Below are 20,672 nucleotides of genomic sequence, written 5' to 3' on the forward strand. Positions count from 1 at the left end.
CTGATTGGCATTAAACATGGAGCATCCATAGACTCTCCAGTCCTGCTACAATTCTGGTGTGCACTTGCAGACTCCCGGGTTCAGGCTTTATGTGGCTCTGAATGGAAGACCCTTTGCTGAAACGGATGGGTGGTGGGCCATGGGCATTGCCAGAATGGTGTAGAAATAGGCAAATAGGTCTCAACTCATGTGCTGTTTCCTATCTATGTGTGCTGGCTATCTGTGGTATTGTGTGGAGAGGGATTTGGAGGCTGTGTTCAGTGTTCAGTATGTTCAATGTGTTCTGTGTTCTGTGTGTGTTCTGTATTCTGTGTTCTGTGTTCAGTGACAGTAGGGCCACGATCAAGTAGGGTTATCTGCCCCTGGTGAGAGGGAGTGAGGGGAAAGGCACATGTTTTTGTCTCATATTTGCCACCCATGGTATAGCAGCAGAGCACCAGTTGGGAGTCAGCAGATATGGCTTCTAGATAAGATACCCTGAGCAAGTCATTTGACCTTCCTGGACTCCAGTTCCTTGTATGGAAAACAAGGAGATTGCTTAGATGACCTTAAACTTTTTCCATCTTAGAAATTCCATGATTCAAACTGTCTTCTTACGTCTTCAATGTAAAACTTGCAACAGATCTGTTTGATACACTTAAGATATTTCCAGCTCCCTACTGCTTTCTGCCATGTGCTGGAATAACAGCCAGCCCTCCCTCTCCAAGGCCACTGCCCCACGCGGGAGCAGCTGGGGACCCTGGAGACAGGAGGCCTCCCATACTCAACAGATCTTACCCTTCAATCTCAACCAGAAAGATCCAGGAGGCCTGATTCCCATCTCGCCTGTTTCCTCTCCTCTGTCCTCCCCACGCCTGAGCCTCTCCCCTCCTGCTCGGCAAACACGCCTGAAGGCAGAGTCCTGAAATTTAGGTTCGTGGTTTCAAAGTTCATGGTCCTGAGAATAAACAAAAAAACTATTGTGGTTGCACAGAGCTGTGGACCCCATTAACACCGCCCCATGAATATTTATAGCGTAGAACTACAAAGGAACATAGAAGCCATATTGTATTTCCTAGAACTTTCTTTCCATGGGGTCCTTTCTCGTGGGTCACTTTAATGTAAGCTTTGCTTATTTAGTTGCACACTTTAAGCCGATTAACTTTCTACTAAGGAAAAAAAAAAAAAACCTCCCTGTTTGTTTGTACATACACTCCCTTCCATACAGTCCCTTCACAGATTCACAGAAAACTGCTTTAAACCTGTTAAATCCCTTTGCTGGAAACTTGAAGTGAACTAAAAGGGTCTCTGGGTTGGATTTCCCTGTAGCCCTCCCCACCTCGGGCCCCGCCACCCCCCCACTCAGCCTGTTTCCTGAGGGGAATTCCAATGGCTCAGATGTCCCACGTTTAATTCGTTCAATAATCCGAGCTTTTCTCTAGGTGACTATCTTCTGGAACATTAGCAAGGTCCTTCCTAGGCAGCTTGTTACTGGGATGGACAAACGGCAGGACCCGGGTGGATTCCCTACTCTTCTGTAAAAGAAACGGCAGTGAAATAAATGAGCTGGGGGCCCTCAGAGAGCGTCTACTCCACTGGTTCTCAAACTTCAGTGTGCCTTGGTCGTCTGGGAGGGAGGGAAGGGGGAGCATGGATTTAAAATGCCTATTCCTGGGCCTTGTCCTAAGTGGGTCTGATTTCCTAGTGCTGGGCCAGAGCCTGGGAATCTGCCTATCGACATTCTCCTCGGAGATTCCTAGTGCCTGGGGTTTGTGGGCCATGCCTTGAGAAACACTGAGCTGGTTCAATGGTGTTATTTGTTTAGGTGAAGAAAAGGCCACAGAAGGGAAAGATTACTTGCCTAAAGTCACACAGTGGGACCAGAATCCTGACTTCCTCTTCCCTGGGATTGAACCTGCCTGTGGTTCATACTGCTTTAATTTGGGTCTTTGCTCTCCAAAACTACAGCTCTACTGTGGAACATTAGTGATTAGATCAACACTTGGGAAGCTGATTGAAAACTGAACCGCTTCTTTGTGCAGCTCCAAGTTGTAAGGGTAGATATGAAAACAGAAGTGGCCTGGTTGGCTGAGGCGAGAGGAGGTGAGTCCGGGGCCTGCATTCCCACTGCCCGGTCAGGCTGGGAAGGGCGGGGGGTGTCCTTGACTGCCCTGTGCCTGCCTTCTCTGGGCTCCAGGAAACAAAGGGTCCTGGGGAGGGTGCAGGGAGCCACAGAGAGCAGCAGCAGAGCCGGAGTTTCCCTCTGACCATCTGGGCTGCCGCCTGGCATGCAGACTTCCCAGCTCTGCAGGCCCCACAATGGGGGCCACTGAGCACCCCAGAATCCCTCACCGGATTCTCAGAATCTTGGGTAGGGAGGGCTGTGAAGGACGCTGCAGGCCAGCCCCCTCCCTGCACTCTGTCCCCGGGGCTGCGTAGCCTTTGCCCGGCCAGTGTCTCCTCTGGTAACAGAGTTCCTACCACTGATGGTGAGATCAGTCTCCACCTTCAATCCCAGTTCTAGATCTTACGACCTTGTGCAAGGGCTTCTAGATATGATGGAAGGCACTGAGCTCTGAGATTAAAGCCAAAAGGTCTGAGTTCAAACCCTGCTTGTTTCTCACTGGTGGTAAAGTCGGGCTACTCATGAACTTCCCTAAGTCTTGCTTTCTCAGTTATAAAATGTGGATAACGGTTGTTGGCTGCCTTCCCCTGGGACTTGGGTGTATAGCATCCATTCATTTGCTCATTCATTTATCATAATGTTCTGAAGGTTCCTGCTGGCCCTGTGCTAGGGGCTGGGTATTGGGAGGAAAAGGCTTGTAAACTGTGAAGCATTACATCAAAGTGATGGATTCCTTGAGACCAAGTCCACCTTCGGTGCTGTGATAGCCCTGGAATTCTGTCCCCCTGGGTCTGAGTCTTCTTTTTGCCCAGGCTCCTGTGGCCTCACATCCTGCCTTACTCTCCAGTCTCTTCCTGGGAAAGTGGGCTCCATGGCTGGCCCCCACGTCAGCCAAACCCCACCTCCTCAGGCCCCTTCTGCTCTTGCCCTGACGGTGCCTGACTGTTTCTCACCCTTGGGACTTGGCACATGCTATTCCCTTTGGTCAGTGACCAGCTTCGGCTCATGTCTCATCTTCCTGCTCATGTATCTCCCCCTCTGTGAGGGCTTCCCCGATTCTGTCCCCCACGAGCCTCCTCTCCATGCTTCCATCCCTTACTAAGCAGCGTGGGTCACCGAGAGGCAAAGACGCATAGCAATTAAGAGTTCGAATTGAGAGGGGGCCTGGTGAAAATGCCTAACCCCTCTGAGTCTACTTTTCTCATCCAAAAAATGGGTGTCGCAATGTGTATTGCACACAGTTGTTGTGATGGATGCATGAGTGGTAACGAACTTGGCTTGGCACTGAGGCTCAAGAATTATCAGTCCTTCTCTTTAGTGCTTTGGTTCTGAGACAAGATGTAAAACTCCAAATTTGGAAGAATCAGAGAGAACTGTTCAAAGATCAAGGGAGATGTTTGGGGAGGGCTTGAGCTCCCTGTTGCTGGAGGTGTGTGAGAAGAGAGTGTTCAGGTGTCAGGTGGTGGGTGGGCCCCAGTGGCCTTCATGGTTCTGTCTAGTCCCAGGAGCCTGTAGTTCCCGGAAGATTGCTGAGCAGTGCCACAGTCTCCAAAACATGTTCCTTGCTACAGGAAACTCATGAGGTACGGTGAAAACAGACCAGGGGCAGTGATATTGGGAAATACCACATTCTCTGTCTTTCTTGTGGAGAGTCATGATATTTGTTAGCATTGTACAAGCTCTGAGAGGTCTTGTAGTCAAGAAAGTGGTTCTCAACAGCATTTCTTACAATCATCTTTAGGAAGAGCAGACATGGTGGATGAAGGCTCTGAGTCTGGAATCGGGGAGGCCTTGGTTGACTTAAAACACCTGCACAGCCTCTTCCTGGCCATGTGACCTCAGCCGAAACCCACATCCTCACTCGGCTTTTATTTGCTCACCTTTATGAAAGTGGGGACAAGTGTGGCTTCCTCGCAGAGCTGGTGAGAGACATGTAGAAGGCATTTGGTCTCGCCCCTGGGGCATGGGGAGGGCTGCGTGTCTCTGCTGTAGACGGGGAAATATCAGACAGGACGAGACCTGAAAGTCCGGAGATGCCACAGTGCTGGGCCTTTCCCTGTGGAGCTCAGAACACAATCCTCCTCCGTGGACTTTCAGGCCAGGCACACACATGGAATCAGATGGGAACATAACACAACTTTAGGAACCGGGAGGTACTTTATAGATAATTATTGTTATTATTACAGCAGTGTGCTGGAGCTGGCTCTTACCAGCTCGTGAGAGCTGATTCTGTGCCTCTCTTCCCAATTCCATGTTCAGTGACCTTGAAATCAGCCATGGTGGGAGCATTTACACCATGGAAATCAGCGAACTTACAAACCAGGGCTTTCCCCTCCCCTTCCCAGCCAATTGTTAAACCTCTGCAACCACTAATTATATATTATTAGAAAGTATTACTCTAAAGTTAATCGCCTTTTATATTTACAAATTATTTAATAGCTTTAAAAATTTGTACTGGATACTCTATAAAGATTTCTAATTTTGATTTTGGAAAAGTGTTTTTCCTATTGTATTTCACAATCTATTCTTGAAAATAATTAGCCAGAGCGTCATAGTGAAACGCCACCACCACCTAGTGGCAGTTCCCTAAATTGCAGGTTGAAGTTCCAGTGGGATCTGGCAAGACGGGAGCAGAGGGCACTTCACGGGTGGGCATTTTAGATGCTTCTTATGGCTTAGTCAATCAAGTCCTACATTTCTATGAAGAAGTACCATGTTTGCCCTTTTCAGTAAAGCCATGACAAATATAAGAGAGATGGAGGGAGCACGTGATCCCAGGGGCATGTTCGTCAAAAACAAAGCCTCCAGTTCCTGATCAGGGTCAGTGCTTCTCAAACGCTCGTGTGTGCACACGGTTCACCTGGGATCCCGTTAACACGGTGATTCTGATTCAGCAGGTCTGGGGTGGGCCCTGGGCGATGCTAATGCTGACCGTCTGTGGGCCGCATTTGGAGTGGCCAGGTGTTAGGTGATGCAAGAAGAAAGTTATCCAGGTGGTGGAAGTTTTCGAGAGTCTTCTCTTAGGAGGATGTGGTGGGACATGTTTTGCCTCTAGTGAGAATTCAGTAGATGTCCAGTGTAGGATGTAGAGACTTAGCTCACTTGATTTTAAATATTGGTCAGCCAATTTGTTGGTCTAATTCTTAAATTTTTTTTTTTTTTATGTATTTGGCACTTATTTTGGTGTACAATATGAGGCCCACAGCCATCTTGACTTTTTCTCAAGTAGCTAACCATTTGTCTCAACATAATTTGTGTGTTAGTCCTCCACCTTTTCACTAATTTATGAGGCCTCCTTCATCATTTATAAATTTCTTATGTATTTAGGATTTCTAGAATATTCTATGTTGTAGAATCATTGTAGCTTTATAACATATTTTGATGTCTGTTGAGGCTAGTTCTTCATCACCTAATTGTCCAGAGACATTTTAATATTTAAACTTTTCATTAATGTTTTTCATATTTTGTCAAGAATAAGAAGTAATTTGGATTTTGATTGCAGTGTGTTAAACCAACACATTCATTTGAAAAGAATTGTCATTTTAATTTCAGTCTTCTGCTTACAAGAATGTAGTATGTCTCTCCATTTGTCAGTCACTTTTTATATCTGTTAGTAAAGTTTTACATTGTTTTAACACAGGTACACACCTTTCTCATCAAGGTCATTCTTAGATATGAAGTGCTTTTTGTTGCTATTTTAAATGTAATTTCTTTTTAAAGTTTGATATCGTAGAGCTGGGCTGTTCAATGTGGTAGCCACTGCCCCAATGTGTCAATTTAAATTTAAATTAATTACAATGAAATAAAACATAAAATTCAGTTCCTCGGTCACAATACCCATATTTCAAACACTCGATAACCACATGTGGCTAGTGGCTTCCATATTGGGCAGCTCAGATCTAAGCATTACCTCGTGGCAGACGTTCATTTGGACAGCATGGTAGAAGGGGTTATTGTTGATATGCCATTTTTTCCTAATATATTAATACAGTGTATTATTAATTTAGATCATTTTTCAGTTTGTTCATTTAGGTTTTCCAGGAAGAGCAGTTTCTTTCAAACCCAACTTCTGCTTCTTTTCCCTTCCTGATTCTCTTCTTACAGATGAAAGCAGGGGTGGCAGATCCTTGCCGGGAGGATGGCCCCTTCCCCTTGCAATGCCCTTGAGGGTGGAGAGGTAACAGCAGAGCCGCGTGCGGAAGGCATCCAGGAAGGGACGTGCCCTCTCGCCGGTCACTCAGTGAGCCCTGTGCATCCTTTCTAAATGTATAGCCCCCTTCAGCGACATGCCTTCCTTCTGACTTTGGGCTCCTGGGCCCTGCCATGCCTGCTATGGGTTCTCTGGTCATCTCTGGTGCTCCAGGGCAACATGCTGGCACCTGCTGGGGACACCCGCACTCTCGACCATTTGGCTTGGGGTGTGAATCCTACTCTCTGGCTTTCTCACTCTGGCCTCAGGCCTCTGCAGAGCCACAGGCCCTCTCAGTGCCTCTGCACACCAACCTGGGCACTTGGGGGCAGCCAGAGCCCCAGCCCACCAGGTGGGGGCCTTTGGAGCATCCTCTGGCCCACGTGCCTGTCCCTGCCCTCTGCCAGTGTGGTCTGGCTGTCCTGGGTGTGGCCGACAAGGCAGCTTCTCCCAGACCTGCAGCCTCCCCTGGCTGTGCCTGGGGAGGTCAGCGGATAGCCTGCCTGGCCTGGCTGCCGTGTCTCTCGGGTACCTCGGCCACACCTCCCCCTCCTTCGCTCTGCCAGGGAGGGGTTTCTCTTTCTTCCACTTCCTGTCTGATGGGGTCTCTCCCTGGGTCCTTCCCTGAAGGGACTCTCACCCTTTCAATCTCGCTGAAGCCACAATCATAGAATGGCTTTAAGGAATGTGATTTACTATGTGTTGAAAAATTCATCCGTTTGTTTTTGAAATATTTTCATCATTTCAAAAGATGGTTAATAGGCTGGTGACTAGGAATTAACTTGGCCTGCTTTGGGCATTGAAATTCCACAAATATAATTTGGAGCAAATTCTCCTTTTATTGATTTATCAATATGTATTTTCTGAGCATCTACTAGATACCCCACACTGTTCTAGGCACTGGGGACACTGTAGTGACCGTAGCAGACAAAAATCTTTGTCTACATGAGTGGACCTTCTGGTGGTGTCTGTTCCCTGGTTGTTTGGTGGCCTCCTGGCCAGGGAGGTAATTGGAGCCCAGTTTGGGGGTGTGGGTGTGGCCTGGTGACTGCCTCCCACAGCATTTCCTGACATGGCCTCAGCCTGTTGGGCTGAGATGTGGTGACCATCCCATGGGTGAATGAGTCTTTTTGTTGGGAGTGTAAATAACCCTTAAAGAAGGGCTGAGAAGCTCTGCAGGTCTCAGATTCCCTCCTGGGGTGGAGAGGACTCCAGACAGAACTTAGTCCTCTGCAGACTCTGGAATCATGTGTTCATTCAATATATATTTACTGCATCCTGCCATGTGCCTGTGGTGGTCTGGAGCTGTATGTACTCCAGAAAACACATGCTCTTAAATTTAATCCATTCCTGTGGGTGTGAACTCATAAGAAGGGCCTTCTGATGAGGCTACTTCAGCTAAGTTGTGACCAACCTCGTCAGAATGGGTCTTAATCCTTTTACTGGAGTCCTTTATAAGAGAAGGAAATTCAGACAGAGAAAAAGCCACAGGTGGAGCAGCCAAAAGCTGAAATAAATGGAACCTGGAAGAGAAGGGAGAGACCAGGAGATGCCCATGCCTTGGTGTATGACAACTCAAAGACCAAGGGTCGCTGGCAGCCAGCCCCTGAACGCCGCAGTCTTGGGGAGAAAGCATCATCTTGGTTTGGACATTTTCCCAACCTCAAAACCGTATGCTAATAAATTCCCATTGTTTAAGCGGAACCATTTCAAGTATTTGCTTAAGCAGCCTAGGAAACTAAAACAATGTGTTATGCTGAGGATAGATCGATGGACCAGGTAGACACAGAGAAACAGTCCTTGTCGGCATGGGACTGGAAAGAGAAGTTCAACTTGAAAATTAATTAACCTCAGTTGTGATGACATCACAAAGGAAAGAGAAGGCCAAGGTAGAACGGCTCTGTGGATCTAGAGCATAGCCCCATGTCTCAGCTCAGGAGGATTCAGATATGGAGGAACCTTCTGTGGTCCCTCAGGAGAAATGGGACCCTCCAGGCCCTTCAGGAGAGGCCAGCATGAGCTGCCTTTGAAAAGAAAGGAGGCACAGACTTTCTCGATGCTGCCTCTGGAGATCCCTGTGGTGCAGACAGAGCCCTGGTCATCCTGGGACATGAGCCTGACCAGAGGCTCTGGTGGCATCAGTGCCATCTCTTTGGTTGCAGACAGAGCCCTGACCATGGGCTTGGCTCAATAAATGCTGCCTTCCTGCCTCAGTCTGCCATTTACTGCACCTTTTTCCCAGAGGAGAAACCATAAAGCCTCAGTAGATACTGTGTTGACATGAGGTTTTGACAACTGGGGAATCCTTAGCTCCCAGAGTAATATCTTCTACCTCTAGAAGGTTTGTGATCTTCATCCGGTCTCCTACAGTGCACTGAGATGCTTGGAGGAACTGTTATAAAATGCTTGTTATGGCAGGGGTCTGGGGTGCTGGCCACCCTCTGTTGCCTTAGGATCCTTTAAAATGTCAAAGGCCAGTTCCTTCCCCTTTTGGTCCAGGGGCTCATCCCTGGCTCCCAAATGCCTGTGGACAGATTCTGCTCTGCTGATTCAGACCAAAGCATAATGAGAATTGTCAGTAGTCCTGGACCTGAGTCTCAGCCCTGGCAAATTACTTGCCATGTGACCTTGAACAAGTCGCTCAGCCTCCCCGTACAACATGCTCATGCCTGTAGAGTGAGGGAGTGGGGGAAGGTCTCTAGATGACATTCTGATTCTGGACCTCTGTCCCGAGCCACCATGCTGCTTCTGTTTGGAGCCTGTCACTGAGTCTGAGGTAGGAGGGTTTCCAGGGCCCAGAGCAGTACTGAGGAATCATTCTGTAGGAGAGGTCTTCTCTAAGTAATGGGCAGGCAGCCTTCTAGGACTGTGTCTTTGATGGGAACTATTTCTGGAATCCTGGAATCTAGGATGGGACAGAGGGGAGAGTTTGGGATTCAGACCCCATGACAGGGATCCTCCAGGATCGCAAGATTGAACACTAGGCTGGTTGTGAGAAGAGCCTCTCTGGACCCAGAGTTTGGATAGAAGCCAGTGTCAAGCACATGGTCTTTCTCATTTGTTCTTCCAGAAGGCCAGGCCTGTGCCCTCTTCTGGCTGCTGTAGGTAAGGGCTGCTCTGGGCTGGGCCAGAGTGGTAACTCAGTGCCCTCCATGGGGGTCACACCTGTGAGAACACTCCTGCCATGTCTTGGCCTCACTGCATATCACCATTAACGTAGGCCATTGCTAAGGACCTCGATGTCTGGAGGGCACAGTTCTGATGGCCGTCGGTTTACTGAGTGGGTCATGGGCCAGCCCACTGCCAAGCACTTACAGGCATTATCTCACTCAATCTTCACAACACGGTGGTGAAGATATTATTATTATTCTTTATCCGCATTAGAAAGATGAGGAAACCAAGGCTCAGAGAGGTTAAGTTACTTACCCAAGGTTACACAGGCAGGACTTGAGCCCAGGTCCATCAGTTTTTATGCCTCCACTCTTAGTATCTCATCTGATGACTTTCCTTAGTGTGTATAATAACAGGGATTTGATATATGAAATATACATATGTAATACTGCCCTCAAAGCATTTAGAATCTGGCACGTTTGGGAAGTTGAGTGGATGCCATGGGCTGAGGAAGCCATTCAGGTGCCTGGAAAGAGCCCTGGTTTTGGAGTCAGAAGGCCTGGGGTCTGGAATTCTACTTCTGCCACTTGCTGGCTGTGTGACCCTCAGTGAGTCATTCTCCTCTCTGGGTCTCAGTTTCTTCATCTGTGAAATGCGGATGAGGTCAATATGGGTTGATGAGCAAAGTAAAAGAAGAGATGAATATAGGAAATGCACTGTTAATCGTAAAGCATTATAGAAAATGTTATCTCCTCCCCATACCCCTGCTCCACCTCCTCTACACTCAACCCTCTCCCCCAGTTACCCACACCCTGGCCCATGGCTGGCACTGAGTGAGCTCAGTAAATGTTTGTAGGTGGATTTGTGGACACAGTCTAGCCCCTGTTGTCTGGCTGAGGCTGAGTATCCCAAGGAAGGCAGAGAAAAGAGGAGGTGGGAGGGAGACCTTCCTGTAGGAGACGAGGGTGTTGGTGCCTGGAGGTGAGCTGAGCCTTGCAGGGAGAGACCCCTCTGGGTGACAGGAGGTGGAGCAGCGGAGAGACAGGTGCAGAGAGGAGCCCAGTGATAGGGCGGTGCCATTAGTAACCGAATGCTCGCCGTGGGCCAGGACTCGTACCAAGTGCTTAACACACCTTACCTTGGTTAATTCTCACACGACTCCACGGTGGGCGCCTCTATTTCCAGATGAGGAAACCAAGGTTCAGAGAGATCAAGTGATGTGCCCCAGCTCAGCAGCTATTAGATGGCAACACTAGGATGTGAAGCCAGCTCTCTCCAGGCTTAAAAGTCCACGCTTTTAATCTTCACGAAAACCTGCCTCCCTAAACAAAGCCTGCAAGCAGGAAGCGTCTTCACGCAGGATTCCCTGCAAAAGAATCAGCTGGGGCTCCTGCCCTCCCTGGTCAGGAGGATGCTTGTGTACGTGGTGTCAAAGTGCTCAGGAGCCGGTGGGGACCAACAGGGGCTCGGCAGACCTGCAGGACTGCTTGGGAAGAGATTCCCAGCAGCCCTTCGTCGGCTGGGGGAAGAGCAGCCCACACTGCTTTGCCCTGATGCTGCTTTGCCTGCTCTCCTGCCTCTGCCACTCTGCATACTGGGGTGTGCAGTGAAGCACTGCAGACTTCCCAAGGAGCGCACTATACGCAGAGTTAAAGGGATGAGTTTTCAGACACTTAAGCTTTGGTACAAGATTCTGTACCCACGCTGTCACATCCCTGTTCATGTGGCCCTTCTCCCACTTCCTGGAAGAAAGGCTCGGCCCGCCTGTCACCGTGTGGAACCCCAACGCGTGTGTCTCTCTGGATGTAGAGTCCTCTGAGCATCAACCTCCTTTGATGATGAGTCAGCTTAGACTTGTAGTTCTTCTGCCTTTTCCTTTCTATATGAATTTCTGTTAAGTAGGGTAAGTTGGTGGCTGATTGTTTTAACTATAACTGGAATGTTTTCTGGATTTCCAGATTTTTCAATATAAAACCCATGAGGAACATTTTCTTTGTTTTCTTTCAGATTCAGATTCAATAAGGTAGTTAAGCCTATTTTATCAAATTGAATTATGAAACATTTATTCTAAATATAGTTAAGCCTTATCTTATAAAATGTTTTCTTTTCTCCTTCTTATGAGCAAAATAAATGTATTTAAACTTATGATGGAATATCTTAAATCAGGTCAACAATATATGTGGGGACATGTAGTTTTTCAAAATTATTTTGGGATTACAGGAGCACACAAGTTTGAAGACCTTTCTTTTACTTCCCTGTAGGGGATTTCTAATTTTGGGTTAATGGATCCCTTCTTCTCTTGCCTTCTGGCTTCTGTGCTTCAGTTTTTGGAATGTTTGAGAACTAGCCCTGGTTGGTGGTCCGTGCCAGGGTCGACACGGAGCTTTTTCTCTTTGGGAGGAGGATGGCAGCTGACATCAGCCGGGCAGGTGTTCTGAGGAACTCGTAGGAGAGGGCCTTTCGTCTGTGAAGCCTGACGCCATCTCCTGGGCACAGTTCTCCCATCCTGTTCCTCCGCAGCCCTGGGCTCCACCCTGGGACGGCCTGTCCTTTCTTTTCATTATTTTTATTGGCCACATCTGAAGAGGGTGCTGGAGATATGTCTGCTCCTTGGGGCAGCTTTTCCACCTGCTTCTTCCCCGTGGAAGATTAGGTCACCAAGGGTCGTTTTAAATCCCATCACAGTTTCTTGTAGTCCATGCTGGTAGCTCTTTCGGCACTAAACTTTTCTAAAGTTAGTCATCTGATCTGTTTGAGTCAGCTCCAGTTGACATAGCCATTCCCACAATTATTTTCTAGACATGCTTCTCTCTGCAGACTTAATTACTAGTACTTTGAGCTTATGAGGCCTTTGGGAGGAAACCACACCCTTAGTCTCCTTTCCCTGAATGATTTTGTTCCCAGCTGATGGGATTCAATCAGCAGTATTTTGATTGATCCTTGCCATAAGGTTGAGGGTTTTTTTTTTTTAACAGATTTTATTGAGGTATAATTTATGCACTGTAAAATTCACCCATTTTAAGTTACAACTCAGTGATTTTAGTAAATTTATAGTTGCAAAACCGTCACCACAATCTAGTTTTAGAACACTTCCAGCACTCCAGAAATTCCCTCCTGCCCATTTGTAGTTAATCGTTGCTCCCATCACCAGCCTTAGATAATCACAAACCTGCTTTCGATCTCTATAGATTTGCCTTTTCCAGACATTTCCTATAAATAGAATCATATAATCATAGCCTTTGCATCTGGTTTCTTTCTCAGCATGATGTTTTTGTGGTTCATGTATGTTGTGGCATGTGTCGGTGGTTTGTTCCTTTTAATTGCTGAATAATACTCTATTGTCTGGATATTCCAGATTTTGTTTATCACCAGTTACGGATATTTAGGTTGTTTCCAGTTTGAGGCTATTATGAAGAATGCTGCTATAAACATTGGAGTACATGTCTTTGTGCAGACGTAGACTTTCATTTCTCTTGAGAAGATCCCTAAGAGTGAAATTGCTGGGTCTTATGGTAAGTTTATGTTTAATTTTTTTTTTGTAAGAAACTGCCAGACCATTTACTGTAGCAGCTGTACCATGTTATATTCCCGCTATCAACATTTGAGGGTGCCCATTTCTCCACACCACACAGCTGGCTTTTAATCAGTCTTTGTTACAAAAAAGGCTTCTCTGTTTTCCTTTATTGTTTAATGATGGGGATCAGTTGCCTCTTCCAACTTTCCAAGTCCCTGAGATTCCAGACTCTTATATTCCTTTTCATTTCCTCTTACAAATTGTTTGATTCTTTTTCAAGCCCATGTCTCTCTGGGCTAATAGCACCTAAAACGTGCTACGGACACTGTGACTCCCAGTCTCTTCACTTATCACCGTAAGCTCACTCAGCTCATCATCTGCTTTCCAGGTTAACCCTGGCAATGCTTTTAGCAAATGTCTTATCACTGCCTAACACAGGGCACCTCCTTCCCACCTTCAGTAACAATTTCCTTGCCACCTTTGGCCTGAACCAAAGCCGACAGATTTTTGTTAGAGTAGTAAGTCACTTCTGATACCAGTTTCTGTGTCAGTCAGGGTGAAGAGGCTCCAGTAACAAACAACTCTGAATCCCAGAGGGCTGCACAAACAACAGTATTTTTCCTCTTTCATGCTGCATGTCCTTTCTGATAGGTTGCACCTCTGTTCCTCATTGTCTTTACTCCAGAACTCAGGATGATAGGATTGCTGGAATGTTGCTTGTCTTCTTGGAGAGGGAAGAGAGGACATGGTGAATCATGCACTAGTCCTTAAAGCTTCCTGTCACGTTGACGGGCCAGCAGACCATGTGGCTAATCCTGACATCAGTGGGGCAGGGAAATATAATTTTCCCCAGGGAAGAGCAGCAAATGTTGTGAACAATTATATAACTTATCACATTATGCTTTTTCTTTTTTATCCTGAGGACCTTGAAAAAGAGAGAAATAGCTGTCTTTATGTGGTGGTTTTGTACAGAGCTGCCTAGAGCTGGAGTAAGCAAGGGTGACCTTTCAAAATACCTTAGATTGAGGACTTTGATTGTCATGGTGGTTGGGTCCCAGCCCTGTGGCCTTGATGCACAAACTTATTACCTGTTGTCCTTCATTCTCTACGAGCCCTGTCTCTTAGGCTCAGTGAGAGGTTTGATTCGACGGCCTGGTTTTTCTAGAGTTTGCAACCGAACCTTCAGTGCCCCTTGGGGGCATTAGTAAATCCATTTTCTTGGCTTCCAACTTAAATTGATCCACGTATGTTTTTTCTTCGCAGTGGTATTTTGGGGAGACATTGCCTTAGATGAAGATGACCTGAAGTTATTTCACATTGACAAGGCCAGAGACTGGACCAAGCAGCCAATGGAGGAGATGGGGCATAACACAGGTAAGTACAGCATACCCCCTCCCCTGCCCTGGGTGGGGGGGCTCAGGGACTCCAGTAGCGGTCAGTGCCAACCAAAGTCACTGGTGTCTGACCTGTTTGTCCAGTGCCCAGCTGTCTGTGGAAAACCAGAGGGTTTGCTGCACTTTCTCCACTGGAGGCTGTGGAGCTGGGCCCTCTGAGATTTCTGATCCTTCTTGGTAAATCTCTATTTGCCTCTTCATCAGAGGGTTCAGAACTTGAGCATAGGGTTGGTTCCCAGGGCTCTGACCTCAGGGTCTAGCATGTCCCACTCTGGAGAGAATTCTCGAATGGCTTGTTGTAGTGCACGTCTGATGGTGATGCTAATAACAGCTGGCCCTGTGAGATGTTTGCCCAGGGGACATTGTCAGCTGGTTTAACTGACACCCATGAGAATATGTCGTGGGTCCAGGCAATGCCAATCAGGCTTCAGATTCTGGTTATTTTCTTCCCTTTTCAACCTTGGGGTGAAGTGTAATGGGACTGGTCTCCCGAGTTTCTCCTCACTTCCCTGCCCATTGGGCTCAGATGGCTCAGTATTAAGGAATCGCCAGCCTTGGGCGCAGCTCAGGGGAGCTGATGGACTGGTTGTGGCCGATCGTGACCTGTGTGCAAACCTGCTTGATGCTACACTGTTTCTACCACCTGCTGGGACCCTCCCTCCTTCCTCCTTTCCTTCCTCCTCCTCCCCTTTCTTTCTCTCCTGACTTTTAATGAGCACCTCTCATGGGCTGTGCTGGTGAGGGAAAGAGGAATAAGATGTGATCCCTGCCTTCAGGAAGACCTTTATATCAGGCAGTCAGGCTTTAGACCTGGAAAATCTTTCTAACATCTCCAACGTTCAGTTTTTCTCTCTGTAAAGTGGAGATGAAACTGACACTCGCTCCATAGAGCGTTGGAAAGAGTGACTGAGAGTAAAGGGCTAGCCCAGAACCTGCACATAAGTTCTCGGGGAATGGCTGGTTTTATCACTAGGGTATTCCCCGTCCTGTGAGATGAGAATGAAATGCAAGCAGATAAACTGTAACTCCTCATAGCAAGTGCTGTAAAGAACTCAGAGCAGTGAGAAGAGAGAAGAGTGAACAGAGAACCCTGCCTGGTGGGTCAAGAAGGGGAATGAGGATGGGCAGTCTTGAGGAGTGTCTTGAAGGTGAGTAGGAGTCCCTGAGGTGAAGATGGGGGAAAGGACGTTTCAAGCAGAGGAAAAGCCATGTGGAAAGCAGGGGCTGTGAGACGGACTGTTTATTTCGGGAACAGAGGTAAAGTGTGGGTCCCAGGAGGCTGCTGCTTTGGGGTAGGTTGTGGTGGGAGAAGGGTCTGGAGAGGCTGTCTGGGGCCAGACTGTGAAGAGCTTGCCCATCGAGCTAATGAGCTTGGACCTTCCCTGTGGGCTGCCAGGGGACCGCCTGAGGTTTCGGAATAGGAGCATGACCTGTCCAGCTTTGACGTGGGGGTGCTTTGGTGAAGTCCCCTCTTCCACTCTTCTCATCAGCCACCAGCAGCCCCGAGGATGCTGGCTTCCTGGCTGGATGCCGGGGAGAGCTTGGACAGCCTCACCACACTGTTTACTGCTGGTGAGGGTGAGGTATCGGGCAGCCCCCGCCCCCAGGCTGCTGATGCACTTGGTGGCATCCAGGAGTATCCCTGAAGCCTGGGGTGCTTTGTGAGGCTCCAGGATCCCATTAGAGTTGGTTTAACAATTCTTCATTTCTGTATATCCTGGCACAAAAGGCCCTGGGATCTCTTGTCTCCTTGGGAGGGAGGAAGGAGAATATACTGTACTCAAGTATCTGGATGTGGCTCCATCCATCCATCCATTCATTCATTCACACATTCATTCATTAAAACCTCTAGTAAGTGCCCACTTGGTGCCCAGCCCTGTGCCAAGTCCTGAGAAGGTATAAATCAAGGTCTCTCTTTTCAAGGACTCACAGGCTACTGGAGAAAACAGGTGGAGAAACCAAAAGGAACACTGAAGAGTTACCAGAATGGGGTCCTCGGAAGCAAGGGCCAATGGGGGCACCAAGAAGTACTGGGGTCATTACTGGGGGGCAGTCAGAAAGGCTGCCCATAGAGATGATGCTTGAAAGGGGGAGGGGCTTACCAGGCTGGGGAATAAGGGGTGGGGGCGGAGACAGACAGAGGGAGGGCTTCTTCGTGGGGCTTCTTGTTGGGAAATGGGGTAGAGGTCACCACTGAGGAGTTTCGTGGCCTCCTGCTTGTCCACTGATGGGTGCCCTCATTCTCTGGAGGGGGTGGGTGGGAATGTGCCTGTGGACTTAGCCCAGAGCAGGGGGCAGCTCCCACGGCTCCTGGGGAATGTGAGCAGCTGCAGGGACCGGGCCACACTGGGTCTGGTGGCTGAGGGGAAAGCAAGAGGGTAAACAGGTCAAGAGGACCCCGTTGCCAATGGCAGGGTGGAGGGAGGAACAAATAGGCACTTTGGAGCTTCTTTTCGGTTCTTGGTTCTGTGACTATCATTTTTTTTTTAGGATTTTTGAGACTGCCCATGTATGGTTTGAAAAGTCTATCATATTTTTAAATGAAGTTATATAAACCAAATTACTTTTCACACCAATATATCCAAAAGAAACATCTCTTCATAATTCCACCACTCCAACTAATCATACTGTTTTCCCCAATTTTTACCTGGATGCCTAGAGAAATTGACCTGGTTAGTGTCATTAAAAATATTTTAAAACTTCTTTTTGAGGTGTCACTTTAAAAATAGTAAACTATACATATTTTTATGTGTGGACATGCCCATGCAACCACCATTCAGATCAAGATATGGAACATCTCTAGAATCCCAGAGACCCCCCTTCTCAGTCAAATACTCACCCCAAAGTAACCCCTATTCTGACCTCTATCACCATAGATTCATTTGACCTCTTCTTGAACTTCACATAAATAAATCATACAGTGTGTAGTATTTAGTGTCTGTCTCCTTTCACTTGTCTTCATGACTATGAAATTCATCCATGTTGGCACAGCAGCAGTTGGTTCTTTTTCGTTGTTGTGCAGTGTTCTATTGTATAAATGTGCCTTCATTTACAGGCTTGGGCTATCATAAACCAAGCTGCTACTGGCATTCCTGTACATATCTGTTGGTGGACACAGCATTCCTTTCCACTTGGCATATACCCCAGAGGGGAATGGCTGTGTCCTAAGGTAGATGTAAGTTTAGCTTTAGTAGACACCGCCAAGCTTTCCAAGGTGGTTGTACCTTTTTACACTCCATGTGGGTCCAGTGTTGATTTGGAAAGTGGGAGTGGTGTCCGTGCAGGATCCAATGAAGACTTGGGGTCTTGGTCTCCCTGGCTTGGTACCTCGATCGTATCCCCTGGGCCTGTCCAGCAGTGAGTTGACTCCCATCCACCATCATGAATGTTCGGATTTGCCTCTATCTGCTTTCCATGGGGTACCAGCCATGGCACAGCTGGAGGGCCCAGGCTTGGTGAACGTGGGTGAGAAACCCCAGAGAGGCTGGACAGAGGCCAGCTACCATGCCTGCTGTATGCCCCACTGCTGGAGAGGCCAGTTGCCTGCTGGGAAGTTTGTCTGAGGAAACTGCAGTGAAGGGAAGCCCCATAGCCCTTCCTTCGCCTCCCTTGTGGCACTCCCTCAAGGTGGGTGTGGTCAGCCTGTGGACTAAGAACGTGAGTGTCTGTCTTCCCTTTCCTTCTCCTCGTAAGCTGAGAGCATCTGTCATATTTAGCTTTGGATTCCCAGAAGGTGGGCCAGCACTGGCCAACTTGGTGTAGAGGAAGGAGGGATAGAGTAGGCTGAGACTGCTGGGAAGAACTGGGGCCACCTCCAGGGGCCTGAGAGGAGATTGAGCTCCAAGACAGCTTTGCTCCCAGAATGATGGTTAAAGCATTGGCCACCACCTCGATCACAGTGAATCCTTGAGCTGGGCCTCACTCTCTCCATCTGTCAAATGGGAATAGAAATAATCCTTACCTCAGAGGGATGTTGCGGGAAGGAAAGAGAAAACATGTGTGAAGTGTTTAACATAGTGCCTGCCACATAACATGTGCTGCCTCCTCCTCCTCCTCCTCCTTGCTGTGTTGTTGTTCATATTTGCAGAGAGAACATCGACCTGGGAGAGTTAAGGTTAAAATGGAGAGCGGGGGAAATTTGCTATGTGCTGGAGAACAAGGTAGGAGCTCGGGCATGGCGCCTCTGAAAACACATGCCTGGAGTTTCCTCTTTTGCAAGCTCCATGGGTGTGTGTATGGTGGGGGGGAGTTCTGTGTGCTTTTAAGGCAAAGTGATTTTTATCCTTATTGCTTTTCTCTGAGGACCAATAGTACTTTGCATTTATCTAGAATAGTTCTTTTATTTCCAGACTGGGAATTTTTTTTATTGTTTTTGTTGATTAAACTAATCCTGCTGGTTGTTAGAAAAAAAAAAAAAGAAATTCAAAGCTCAAAATCATATAAAGTAGAAAGTGAATATCCCCTGTTATCCCAGCCCCAGAGAACACTATCATTATCTGTTTGCTGGATTCCTAGTCCTGATGTGCTTGGGCGATGTGTGTATGCATCTATTTTAAAATATTATAAAAAAAAGGGATTTTATTTGCCATGCTCTCATGTAACCTGTGCTTTTTACTTAACAATACATCATGGACATCTTTTCATGCAGTGCATTATGGTCAGTCTTACTGTTTTAATGGCGTTAGTGGGCCATGTGCAGCTCTGCCGTAATTTATACAACCGACCCCTTACAGACAGGCATGAAGGTTGAACCTCTTTTTTTCAGTTTTTTTTTCTCTGTTTTTGATTAGAACAGTGCTGCTGTGAGCAACTTTGTTCATAGATCTTTAAACATTTGCTTTGATTTTAAAAAAATAAATTACAAAGAAACCACACCCTTTACCCCCTCTTCCCACTTCAAAATGTGTGAAAGGTTGTATTCGTAAAAATCAGTTATCTAATTTCCAAGCTTTGGTAAGCACCCCTGTCAAGGGGTGGGGGGCTGATGGGGAGAGGGATGGGCAGATGGGGGGTGGGCAGGGTCTGGAAACTGGTAGTGCAGCCCTAGAGGCCTCCTTTCCCTGGTTTATCCTCTGAACTTGGAGCTGCTTTCCTGGCTGCAGAGTGAAATATCAGTTGCCTTCGAGGTGACCTAGTCTGCCTCATTCCCTGGATGTGCCAATGTCCAAGATTCATTCAGTGGCAGAGCAGGACTAGAATCCAGGCTTCCCACCTCCGGGCTGCTGTGCCTGCTACTGCCCAGCCTGTCTGCCATACTGCCAACTAGAGGGAACCGAGAACCACAGAGGCGCCCGCATTCCTTCCTTTGCAGTTCCTTGGAAAGTAGACTGGAGTCTTTTCTGGGCCAAAGTGGGGAGTAAAGACCTTGTACTCAGGTTGGCTTAAGAGCCCACTCATCCTTCTTCTGGTTCTACTTCCCTTATCTTACTTCTGGATTCTCTCCCTGGCTCTGACTTTGAAACTATCCTCCTCAAAACCCTCCAGTGGCTCAGTGGCACATTAGAAGCAAGACAAATAGAAGCAAAGCTGGGGGGTGGGGTGGGCAAGATGGCAGCACAGAGAAGAGTGGAGTTTAGTTATCCCCTGGAGCAATTAATAAACAACCAGAACAACTAGTAAATGATCTGGAATAACTGCTGGGGGACAACCGTGACTGTCCACACATCGTGTGCCAGCCTGGATTGGGTGGAGTGGCTGAGATCGCAGCAAAACCTTGCTGTGGGAGAAACCAACAGTCCCAGAGCAAGCAAGTATAGCTCAGCTCAGCTCCAACTGGGGTTTTAATTAACAAATGTAGACTGCTGAATACAACTACAAACAGAGACAAACCCCTAACAAGCAGACAGAGGCTTTTAGTGACTGCTGACTTTAAAGAGCCAGAAAAGTCCTGTGTCCTGGGAAAGGGAGCCCAGAAGACCAAGTACTATCTCTGGCCAATGGGCAAAATTGGGGGGCTTTGGACTGGCTCTGAAAGAGGGCTTTCTTTCCCTTTTTGTCTTTCTCAGCCTGAGTGGCTCAGTGGAGAAAGCCTCAGCCGTTTTCAGTTCGCAGTGCTCTGACCAAGACAGGGGTGGAGATAACAGAGTCAGAGAGACAAAAGAGCTATTCAAATGCAGAAGATAACTCCCTAGGGGTGTCTCTTCCCTAAGAGGAAGGAGGTGGGGCCCAACTCTACTGCTGTCTTCCTTTCAGAACTCAGACCCCAGAATCTGGGGGAAAACAGCCAAAACAGAAACTAAAGGGGCCATACCTCCTTACACCAGCCAGGAGTGACAGGCTGACTGGCACCACCTGCTGGGCAGGTTAGGAAATGCACAGTGGCTAGAGACCTCACAGGAAAGTCTGTCAATCTCTAAGACA

At 47.7% G+C, this 20,672-nt stretch overlaps 1 protein-coding gene across 1 annotated transcript in view; it reads left to right on the top strand.

Annotated features, from left to right (window-relative positions):
* The window catches only part of TLL2 (tolloid like 2), a 146,198-nt gene that overhangs the window by 14,749 nt on the left and 110,777 nt on the right, over window positions 1-20,672 (top strand). The window contains exon 2 of the mRNA XM_037804520.1: window positions 14,182-14,292. Coding sequence (XP_037660448.1) covers window positions 14,182-14,292 — 111 coding nt within the window. The remainder of the gene's footprint in view (window positions 1-14,181; window positions 14,293-20,672) is intronic.

Source organism: Choloepus didactylus, chromosome 15 (genome assembly GCF_015220235.1).
Source record: "Choloepus didactylus isolate mChoDid1 chromosome 15, mChoDid1.pri, whole genome shotgun sequence".
In the NCBI taxonomy this organism is placed as follows: domain Eukaryota; kingdom Metazoa; phylum Chordata; class Mammalia; order Pilosa; family Megalonychidae; genus Choloepus; species Choloepus didactylus.